Source organism: Dipodomys merriami, unplaced genomic scaffold (assembly GCF_024711535.1).
Source record: "Dipodomys merriami isolate MVZ:Mamm:240054 unplaced genomic scaffold, mDipMer1.0.p SCAF_41, whole genome shotgun sequence".
Taxonomy (NCBI): Eukaryota; Metazoa; Chordata; class Mammalia; order Rodentia; family Heteromyidae; genus Dipodomys; species Dipodomys merriami.
Window position 1 is genome coordinate 3,958,965 of NW_027205715.1, and position 11,393 is coordinate 3,970,357.

Consider the following 11,393-nt stretch of genomic DNA (forward strand, 5'->3'; position numbering starts at 1 on the left):
AGTAACTAGGATTACAAGCATGAGCCACTAGTGCTGGGCTCCAAAAATATTTAAAAAAGATTTTAATTACAAAGAAAAGCTGGAGGAAGTGGCGCTGTAGCTCAAGTGGTAGAGTGCTCGCCTTGAGCTGAAGAGCTGAGGGACAGCGCCCAGGCCCAGAGTTCAAGCCCCACGACCGTCAAAAAAAAAGAAAAGCTGGATATCATGTATGTATAAACTCAGCCAGTGCTACCAGTATTCTACCTTCTTCTTCCTCATTGTTTTTTTTTTTGTTAATACTGGAGTCAGAACTCAGGGCCCTGGACTTCCTAGGGACAGGCTCTACTACTAACTCGCACTCAACTTTTTTGCTTTATTTCTCAGATGAGGTCTTTCTTGACGTTTTGCCTGGGGTTTTCCTGAGACCATTATCCTTCTACCTATGCCTCCTGTGTAGTTGGGCCTACAGACATATACCTGTAAACATCTGATTATTTGTTAAGACAGGAAGGCAGGGCTCCCTTACATTTTCCCCTTGAGCTGGGCTTAAACTTTCATTCTCCCCATCTCCACCTCCCAGATAGCTGGGATTACAGGTTCAAGCCACTGTGCCCAGCCCTAATTCCTTTAATATAAGAGCCTGGAATTGTCATCCACTACTAAAAGCAACTTCAGATCTGTGGTAGAGAAACAGAGGGGGAAAGCCTGCATTCAGAAGCCTGTGTACACTGAGACTCCTTTGTACCTACAATGCCCTAACTACTCAGAGAGCTGAGCCACTGAGCAAGCTGCTTTCACAACACTGCCACTTTGTCATGACCTACGTGGCTTTCCAATTGGTCAGCAACAGGTAAGAAAGGCATATGCCTCCTGACGATGCAGGGAAGACTGAGCTAGCTTTCAATGGGTTCAAGAGAACTTAGAAATGGAAGCAAATTCTGCTGCCCAGTTGCTGCTTGCCCAGCAACTACCTAAACCAGAAAGGACAAAATTTTTTTTTTCTTTTTGAGACAGAGTCTCACTATGTAACCAAGGCTGACCTCAAGCTCACAATTCTCCTTCCTTGAGTGCTGGAATTACTGTTGTATAACTCCATACCTGACTGGTAGGGCAATTTTGACAGGCAGTCTGTTAGTAACCAGAGTCCTCAGATGCTGACAGAAGAAGAGGCGGTTAAAAAAAGGGAAAGTAGCTGGACATGGTGGTTCACACCTACAATCCTAGCCATTAAAGAGGCATAGAACAATACAATTATTTTTCAGGGCCAGCCCAGGTTAAAAGGAGAATCTAGCTTAACCAATAAAAAGGTGGGTAGAGCTGGAGGTTGGGTGGCTCATGCTTGTAATCCTAGCTACTTAGGAGGCTGAGACCTGATGGCTGAGGTTCAAAGACAGCCTGGGCAAGAAAGTAAGACTCTTATCTTCAATTAAGCATCTCCCCCTGCTCCCCCCAAAAAAGCTAGAAGTGGGACTGTGGCTGCTCAAGTGGTAGTACACTAGCCTTGAGCAAAGAAAAGTCAGGGACAGCACTCAGACCCTAAATTCAAAGCCCAGGACTGACACGTGCACACACAACACACAAAGAGGGATACAGTGCTATGTATCATCACTCTAGCCAAGTGGAAAGCCTAAATAGAAGGATTATGGGCCAGGCTGGACTGGACAAAAAGCAAGACCCTATTGAAAAATAGCAAAAGCAAACAGAGCTGGAGGTGTGGCTCTCCCAACAAATGCTAAGTCTAGTTCCACTATCACTTGTAATCCTAGCTACTCAAGAGGTTTGAAATCAGCCTGGGCAGGAAAGTCCATAAGAACCTTATTTCCAATTGATCAGTAAAAAGCCAGAAGTGGAGCTGTAGCTCAAATGGTAGAGCCCCAGCCTTGAGTTAAAAAGCTAAGGGACAGCACCCAAGCCCAGAGTTCAAGCCCCAATACTGGCACACACAAAAAATAAATTAAATAAATAAAGCAACAATGGCACCATTATGGTATGAATTTCACCCCCCAAAATGAATATCATAACCCACACTGTGATAGGGACCAAATGATGAGCCAGGAAGACAGCACAGCCTAGATGATGGTGCCTTCTCTCCCCTTCAGTGCCTCAAAGCCCACTGCATTTGACCTGAAGAGAAATATTATCTGAGCAATGTTATTCAAAGCAACAGCTCTCCACTTATACTACCAATTCCCAAGGAAAAAGGGTGATCGGTTATCTTCAGGACTAAAATTTATTTGAAAAGACAAAGTGCAAAACCAAAGTGACAATGAAATACCATCTCACATCTATTAGGATGGCTACTATCTATCTATCTATCTATATGTATGTATGTATATATATATATATATATATATATACATACATACATTTATTAAAAAAAACAAAATATTGAATGTTATTTTATTGCTGCTGGGAATGTAAATAGGTATAGGCACTGTGCAAAGTCCTTCAAAAAAAAGATTTAAAAATAGGGCTGGGAATCTTACTTAGTGGCAGAGTGCTCACCTAGCATGCATGAAGCCCTGGGTTCAATTTTTCAGTACTACATACACAGAAAAGGCTGGAAGTGTCGCTGGTGGATTAAGTGGTAGAGTGATAGCTTTACACACAAAAAAGCTCAAGGACAGTCCCCTGGCCCTGAGTTCAAGCTCCAGGACTGGCCAAAAAAATAAATTACATTAAAAATTAAAAATAGCTGGATATCGGGCTGGGAAGGTGGCTCAGTGGTAGAGCACTTGCCTTGCATGCCTGAGGCCCTGGGTTCGATTCCTCAGCACCACATAAGCAAAAAGAAAAAAGCCAGAAGTAGCACTGTGGCTCAAGTGGTAGAGTGCTAGCCTTGAGGTGAAGAGCTAAGGGACAGCGCCAGGCCGAGCTTAGGCCCCACGACTGGACGCCCCCCCCCCAAAAAAAGCTGGATGTGTTGGCACATTCTTGTAATTTCAGCACTACAGGGGCTGAGGCAGAAGAATCACTGAGTTCAAGGCCAGGCTGGCTAACTAACTAGAAACCACCTCAAGAAAAAAACAAACAAACCAGAATTCCCTTATGATCCAAAATAAGTGAGGCGGTCTAATACATAGGTATATAAATACACCCATGTGTGAAGCAGCACAGTTCACAATAGCAAAAATGTGGGAACAACCCAAATGGTCATTGATAGATGAAAAAAGTGTAGCATGTACGCATAAATTAATAACGTAGTCTTAAAAAGGAAGAAAATCTGGACATATCCCACAACATGGATGCCCTTGTGGACATCATACTAAATGCAGTCAGTCACAAAAAAACAAGTGCTTTATAATTCCATATATATAAAGTACTTAGGATGGTCAAAACCATAATGGTGTTTGCCTGGAGCTGGGAGAGAAAAGATTGGGGAGTTATTGCTCAATGCATACAGTTTCCGTTTTACAAGATGGTAAGAATTATTCAGGTATATAGTGGTAATGGTTGTTTAACATTATATTTACATTTGCTGCCACTAAACTGCACACTTAAAAATGGTTAAGTTCTGTGTTACATGAATTAGACCATAACAAAAAGTTTGAGACTAAGTCCAAACCAGAGCTGTGAATATCATAGTTATTTCTACTATGGTTCTGTTTAGTTCACTGATCCAGCCCTACAACTGTTATTACAGATATGGTGTACTGCCCTCTTGGTACCTCACACTGTCTCAAGCACATCAAATACTCCCTGATGAGTACCACTAATACAGTTAGAGATACTGAGGCACAGAGGATTTACTAACTGTCCGATGTCATAGGTGTCCTAAGAAGTGGACCTGACATATGAATTCATTTATTTCCTCCACACCACTCTCAGCAAAAAAAAAAAAACAAAAAACACTGAACATCTATTGGCTGCCTGGCTATCCATCTATACTTCACATGTTCTTCCCATTTTGCAGATGAAAAAACAAGTCAAAGAAGCTAGTTCTAGAACTCAAGTGTTCTGTTCTCCTTTCACAGCAAGGCCTATGCTGTATGACTCTAGTACACTGTGGCAGACCTAGAAGTTAAGCATGAAAACCATCCAAGCCCTGCTGCACAGGAGAATGGGTGCTGTGTCAAGACATCTTCACACATGGTTTACTCTCTATCAATTATATAAATCAATTATATAAAGGGTAAGACTGTAAAACCCCCAAATTGGGCAAGTGATCTTGATGAAACTTGAAGGAATAATAGGGGTTAGAAAGTGCACCAGCTTGATGAGGCTTCTGTCACGTTTCCCTACTCTGCAAACAGGCAAAGCACTAAGCAGAGAAGCCTGCCTCAGTCTTTCTAGGTCTGTGACTAGCCCACACTTCAACCAGCCTATGCACCAGTCAAATACTGCCTTCCAGAAGAGTAACTTCAAAAATCATTAGGAATTTCTTTTATTTGACTTCTAGTGACTAGTCTTCAATCCTTTCAGTACATCAAGAAGTCAGATATCCAATAAATACCCAAATCATTGTTCCTTACACCTTCCAAGCCTCCATGGCAGGTGTGGAGTTCCACACACAGGCCCTGCACCCACCACATACACCTGAGCAGACCTCTGTCTTTCTCTGGGTCCTACTCTACCTGCCCAAGTAGCTTGGGAGTCTAGTGGTTTCTGAGCTCCCCAACCTGGTGTGATTCTGCTGGACTCAGGTTAAGTGTACTCTCTGTGATGGCAAAACCTCAGCATTAGAACCAGCACTGCCTAGTTCACACACTTCTGGCACTGATATTACCAATACTTTTTGTTTCCTCCAAATGGTGTTTTACTTATACTTCAAAACTACTTTTGCACTCAACTGCAAAGGTTCAGTATGATTATTCTTCATATTGAATGTGGCTCCTGCATGTTTATTCAGAATTGGTGAAATGTCCAGAAATACACTCTTCTTTTTGGTGCTGGAAATTATACAGGGCCTCATGCATGCCAGGCAAGCATTCTACCACTGAACTACATTCTAATTACCAAAAAAGAAAATCTTTTCATTTTCCCCCATTGTATACATACTATGACTTTAGTACTACTTTAACTACTACAGTATCATGAAACATTTATGAAGCCTAGTGATCATAAAAAGGGCAGGGATCCCAGTACCAAAAGAAGACAAAAAATACAGTTAAAAAAAAATATATATATATAAACTGCCACTATTGTGTTGTTTTGGAAGATGTTTTGGTACATGTTCCTAAATGAAAGGTTAACAACAACAACAACAACAAATCTATCAGTAGAGAAAGTAGAAATACAGGAGAAAGCATTCTATCAATATGGAGAAAATATAATTTTGATAACACAGAAAGCCTACCAGCTTACCAGGAAGTAACTAACAAGGATCTGTAATCACCACAAAGCCTCCTTCACCAAGGTCTCACGGTTGTTAGGCAAGTGCTCTACCACTGAGCTAAATCCTTAATCTCAACAATTTTAAGAAATTTTAAGAAACCTACAAATACACTAAACATGCTTACAAAGCAAATTTTAATACCACCATTCTTTGTTTTAAGTGCAAGAGTTAATCCCTGGGGAATAGGAGGTAGCCAGGCTCTTTATAAAATGGGCCCAAACAGCCAGCAGCCCTGATTTTTGTGCACACCTTTCTAAGATGTGCTACAATGGAACTGAGTTTCCAGATTCAAGAGCAAACTTTTGACACTAAAGTAGCTTTCAGCCCTGTCATATAAACTGGTGCCATTTCTTTCTCTTCTTTTTCTGTTCTCAAAATAATTTGTAAAAAGAGAAAAGGAAGTACTTTTTCCACTGATTGGGAAGTTTTCTTTCTAGACTTTAGCTCAGTATATCATTGATAAGACATGAAGAATTTCCTCACCAGTTTCAAATTCATAAAACCTCTTAAAAGCCCCAATATACTTCAATCAATAAAATACTTAGAAATGTTAGAAGCAAATTAAATGGAACAGACGTCCTCTGTGGGTCACTTAGCATCCAGCCACCCTCATAAATTGGAAAAGACTGACATGAGACATTACTGACTGAGGAAGAGGGGAGCCCAGCCTGTCCTCGGGAATGCCAGTCTGACTCAGTCTCTCTGTGCACATGGATACACCAAGTTCCTTCCTGCAGCGGCAACACTGTAGGCTTATATGACAAGGAAGCCTTGTCTAGAATCCTCCAAACTAAGCAGTTGGTACTGTTATGGACTCAGTTTTCTATAACCAAGACTACTGAAGTCTATTAGTCTTAATATGCAACTCATCTGCATAAAGCTTAACTTTATATAAAGTCATGAGAGATGTTTTTCAATCCATTTTAGCAACAAAACCACAATAGTTTCTTCCCCAATCCTAACAGAAATGTAATCTGGATGGAAATGTCACAGGACTCTGAAAAATACAAAGAAGTATAATTTTTTTAACCTGCCTTATGTAACTGTAACCCCTCTGTATATCACCCTTATAATAAAAATAACAAAAAAATGTTTACTTAAAAAAAAGAAGTGTAATTTCACCAGTGAAAATATGGTGGTTCAGAATACATCAGGTGAAGAAACAATGTCAAAAAGGAAGATGAAGTACCTTACTGACCAGAGATACTCAAAGGGTCCAAGTCTCACACCAGAACATTGGAATTTATTCTGTGCTAAACCACTATAATCTGTGCTAAAGAGAGCAGTAAAGAAATGGAAAGAGCTCTGCCTAAGAGTCATTTCACATAATGGTGTCAGGGAAGTTTCTTTGTGCCCCGGTGTCCTCCCATTTGTGAAAATAACTTGCAGCTGTTCTATACTGGGCATCTTAAACATCTGCTGTAGCTCTAGAACAGAGGGAAAACTATCCAGCAACTAACCCTAGGAAGTTCTTTACAAGGGATGCTCTCCTAAACAAGCTCACTGGTACTCATACATACTGCTGTTCTTTTTCCTTCTGGGGTAGAACAGGAGATTGTATTCAGAGCCTTATGCTTGCAAAGCAGGTACCCTTGAGCCACTCCTTTTTACACTGGTTATTTTTGAGGTAGGGTCACACTTTATGCCCAGGCTGGCCTGGCTATGCTCCTTCTACTTCTACTTCTCCAAGTTGCTAGAAAAATGCACATACAACTAAGCCCAGTCATTGAGTGAGGTGGAATCTACTCAATTTATATACTCAGACTGGCCTTGAACCAGGGTCCTTGATCTCTGCCTCCCAAGTAGCTAGGATTACAGGCTTGAGTCACTACATCTAGCCATTAATACTGTGCTAAAAAAAAAAAAAAAAAAAAAAGACATTGCAGGAAATTGTATTTATCTTTAAAATGCTGCCTTTACACAAAATTTCAGACATTGTTTTGGAATTGCTTTACACTCAACAATTCATTCTTCTGAATGTACAAGCAGTAGAATGTGGATATTCCTAACTTCAATATATATTAAGAACATTTATACTTATGTACATGCAAGAATTGTTGGGCTTCCTCAGGGACTTCCCGGAGAGGAAACAACATTTCTTTAAAGTTTTTATTGATGCATGACTGATCTGTGTATGTGTGTTGGTAGTAGGGAGGAGGGGAGAGTAACTACAATTTTTCTTGTCGTTTGTGATAGTTCTGGAACTTGAATGCAGGGTCTGGACACTGTCCTTGAGCTTTTTTTTTTTTTTGCTCAAGATTAGCACTCTAGGGCTGGGAAGGTGGTTCAGTGGTAGAGTGCTTGCCTTGCATGCCTGAAACCCTGTGTTCGATTCCTCAGCACCACATAAGCAAAAAGAAAAAAGCCAGAAGTGGGCTGGGAAGGTGGCTCAGTGGTAGAGCACTTGCCTTGCATGCATGAGGCCCTGGGTTCGATTCCTCAGCACTACATAAGCAGAAAAAGAAAAAAGCCGGAAGTGGCACTGTGGCTCAAGTGATAGAGTGCTAGCCTTGAGCTGAAGAGCTGAGGGACAGCGCCCAGGCCCAGAGTTCAGGCCCCACAACCAGACCCCTCCACACCAAAAAAAAAAAAAAGATTAGCACTCTACCACTTGAGCCACAGCTCTACTTCCAGCTTTTGGTGCTTCTCTGGAGATGAGAGTCTCAAGAACTTTTCTGCCCAGTCTGGTTTAAGCTGTAAATCTCAGATCTCAGCTTCTTAAGAAGCTAGGATTACAGGTATGAGCCACTTGCAGGCTGACCAGAACTTGGCTTGGTACTGGTATTTTGAACTCAAGGCCTTCTACTTGCTAGGCAGATAATCTATATTTGAGCCATGTCACCAACCCTTTTTACTTTAGTTTTTTATCTTGTTTTTTTTTTTTTTTCCCCTCCCAAGTAGAGTCCCTTCCTGGGCACACCTAGATTCCAACTCTCCTACTTAAGCTTCCTATGTATCTTTGCCCAGACTGGTCCTATCCTCCCAATCTTTACCTCACAAGTAGCTGGGATTATAAACCTGAGCCACTGTACCCAGCTTTATACTTTTTATTAAAAGAGCAAAAACAAGTAAATAAAAAACCACTCTCAATTTGAAGCATTATAGGTACAATTCACATGAAAGAGGAGTCAAAGTCCGTATTGTCAAGTCAAGTTGTATCCTCACTTCTCAATTCATCCTCAGCCTCTTCGTCCCCAGACAGAACCTCCTATCTCATTCCTACTGTCACCCTGCTCCTTTATCACCTGGCTAGCACAGCCCTCAGTGATGGTATTGGCCATTTTTCTGAAAGTGGGTTTACAGAACATATAACCCTGACCCCCCTCATAGTAAAAAGGGACTCTCTACATAGCTATTTAATTGCACATTCTTCTGCAGCACCTCTGCAAAAGAGCCACAGAGGAAAGTATATACATGTAAGATTACATACATCATACTTTAGTATTCCCAATCTTCCCACTAAATGACAGGTAAATGACTTGGCAATATGAGGACCTACCAGATTCTAAAGGTTACCTTTGATACACTCTGTAAAACATGATTATACCTATATGCCTATTCAGTCAGTCACCTAAAGGAAAACTTATCTTGCTCATCATGTCCATGAAGATCATCTCTTCCTCAGAGAGATAACAAAAGGCCTATTATCAAACTCAGACTGCTAAGGCTAACATTAAGACAGTTACATTCCAATTATTATTTTAGAGATCAGAAGCTTGTATGGCTCCAAAATTCACTTTTACTAATAAGAAACAGTGGCCTGTTGGGTACTGAGGGGTCATGTCTGTAATCCTAGTTATTCAGAGGGCTGATATCTGAGGATTGCGGTTCAAAGCCAACCCAAGCAGAAAGCTCATGAGACTCATTTCCAATTAATCACCAAAAGCCAAAAGTGGAGCTGTGGCTTAAGAGGTAGAGGGCCAGCATTTAGCAAAAAGGGGAGAGCATCTAGGCCCTGAGTTCAAGTCCTAGGACAGCACAAAAATAAACAAACAAAAAACTGGCTCACTCACTTCTCCACACGGTTTGCTAGCACTAATGGCTCTCCATATTCATCCCACCTGAAACTATTGCCAGAGGATGGAAAATAACTGACTATACTTCCCTCCTTTTGGGCTTTAAGCTTATCTCTGCAGCCACTTCACTTTTCTACAACTAATTTTCTCCAATAGCTCAGAGCCCCAAAAGTAACAAATAGAATGCTCAAGGAGCCTTTGGACCGAAAGAATCTTCATGAAGAGCCTTTTCTTTCTTTTAAATACCTATTCATTCTGTCACAAGTGGAGATTTGGGGGATTTTGGTTTTGGAAGCCCATAATTTACACTTAAGAACAAAAATATTCGGAAACTATCTGGCTCAGGTTTGAAGCCAGTCTATGTATTTTCTCCAAAGATCAGAGGAAAATGGGAGCAGGGAGGAACATCTGGCATAAGATAGAAAAAAATCAGAGTGTGCACTGTTAATTCTGGAGGGCAGCTGGGGCAGCTGCCGGCCTTTAACCTGGGTGGGTGGGTGGGGAGGGGAATATTCATCCACTCATAGGACACTCACCTTGAGGATTTTCACAACCACTCTCTCATTGTTGGTGATGTTAATGGCCTCAAATACTTCACTATACTTTCCCCGACCAAGTTTTCGAACCAGTTGGTAATCATCTTGATTACTGTGAAAGGTAAGAGACATGCATCAGTGCCAGGATTGGGGGTTAACCAAGCCCTATGCCCATTTAACACTGGAGCCCTGCAGCTTTCACTAGTCACCCATGTTCAAGTGTCTAGACATCGTGCCACAATCGGGCCGGAAACTGCATTCCTTCACTCTACAGAGCTCCTTGCCTACCTGGATCCCTCCTAACTTGGGGAGAAGGGACAGGAGCGCCACCGTGAGAACTCATCTGGGGAAGCAAGCTAGCATCTAGGTCCTGCTGGCCCGGGCAGGAGTGTCTCCAGTGCCCGCGTGGCTGCACCCGCACCTGTCTCCCGTCGCACACCCAGAAGGGAGGCTGTGGCCACTTGGAGACCTCGACGTCTTTAAAAAATTTCCCTCCCACCCGGTCTCATGTCAGAAAACTAAAAAGGCCGAGAATTTTAATAGCTTCGGAGGACAGCTGTTGGCTTCCCCACCCCACCAGAAACCCCAAAGTTCTCGGGAGGGAGGGACGGAAAGAGAGAGGGAAGGAAGGGAAGGAAAAGAAGGGAAGAGGAAGGGAGGAAGGAAGGAAGGAAGGAAGGAAGGAAGGAAGGAAGGAAGGAAGGAAGGAAGGAAGGAAGGGGCTGCTCCCCCTTCCCCCGGACCCCCCACGTCTCCCCCGGGGGGGGAGAAGGCAGTGCAAAGCCGAGCTCTGGGGTGGGGGTAGGGAAGAGGAAGACGGAGCGACATGTGCGACGACTTGGGGCCGGGGCGGGGGGGGGGGGGGGCTCCGCCTTCCCGGTCCCCCGGGCCCGGGGAACCCGAAGCCGCAGGCCGGCAGGAGGCGGGTCGCTGGGCCGAGTGCGGTTTGCGCCGGGGAGGTCGACGGGGCCGGGGCCGGGGGTCGCGCGGGCTGGCGGGGGGAGGGCGGCGGCGGCTTTACCCCCAGCTCGGGACGTGAGACTCATAGTCCCAGTACTCGCGGCTCCTCAGGCTGTTCACCTCGGCGTAGACCCGGGCCCGACTGCCCGCGGCCGGGCCGGGCATGGCGGGCGGGACCGGGGGGCGCCGCGGGGCGCCGAGGGCGGCGGCGACGGCGCGGCTGGGGGCGCGGGGCGGCGGGCGGAGGAGGAGGAGGACGAGCGCGGCGGCGGGCGGCCGCGCCAGGCCGGGCCCGCGGCGGGCGGGCGGGCGCACGGACGGACGGACCGACGGACGGGCGGGTGGACGAGCAAAGGGGGGCGCGGGGGGCGCCGGCCGAGCCGGCCCGGCCCTGCAGCGGCCGGCGGGGCGGCGGGGCTCGCGCTCCGCGGCGGCCTCCGCTCGGCTCGCGGCCCCCGGAGGCGGCGGCGACGGTGGCCACCGGCCGGGAAAGGGGCAGCGGCGGCGGCGGCGGCGAAGAAGAAGGAGGAGGAGGAGGAGGAGGACGAAGAGGAGGAGGAGGAGGAA

The 11,393-nt window shown here is 44.7% G+C and overlaps 1 protein-coding gene across 1 annotated transcript in view; it reads right to left on the reverse strand.

Annotated features, from left to right (window-relative positions):
- Csnk2a2 (casein kinase 2 alpha 2) overlaps nucleotides 1-11,050 on the reverse strand; it is a 42,666-nt gene extending 31,616 nt beyond the window's left edge. The window contains exons 1-2 of the mRNA XM_069992419.1: nucleotides 10,888-11,050; nucleotides 9,867-9,978 (exon numbers count right to left, since the gene is read on the reverse strand). Coding sequence (XP_069848520.1) covers nucleotides 9,867-9,978; nucleotides 10,888-10,991 — 216 coding nt within the window. The 5' untranslated portion in view covers nucleotides 10,992-11,050. The remainder of the gene's footprint in view (nucleotides 1-9,866; nucleotides 9,979-10,887) is intronic.
- Nucleotides 11,051-11,393: the final 343 nt, after the last annotated feature.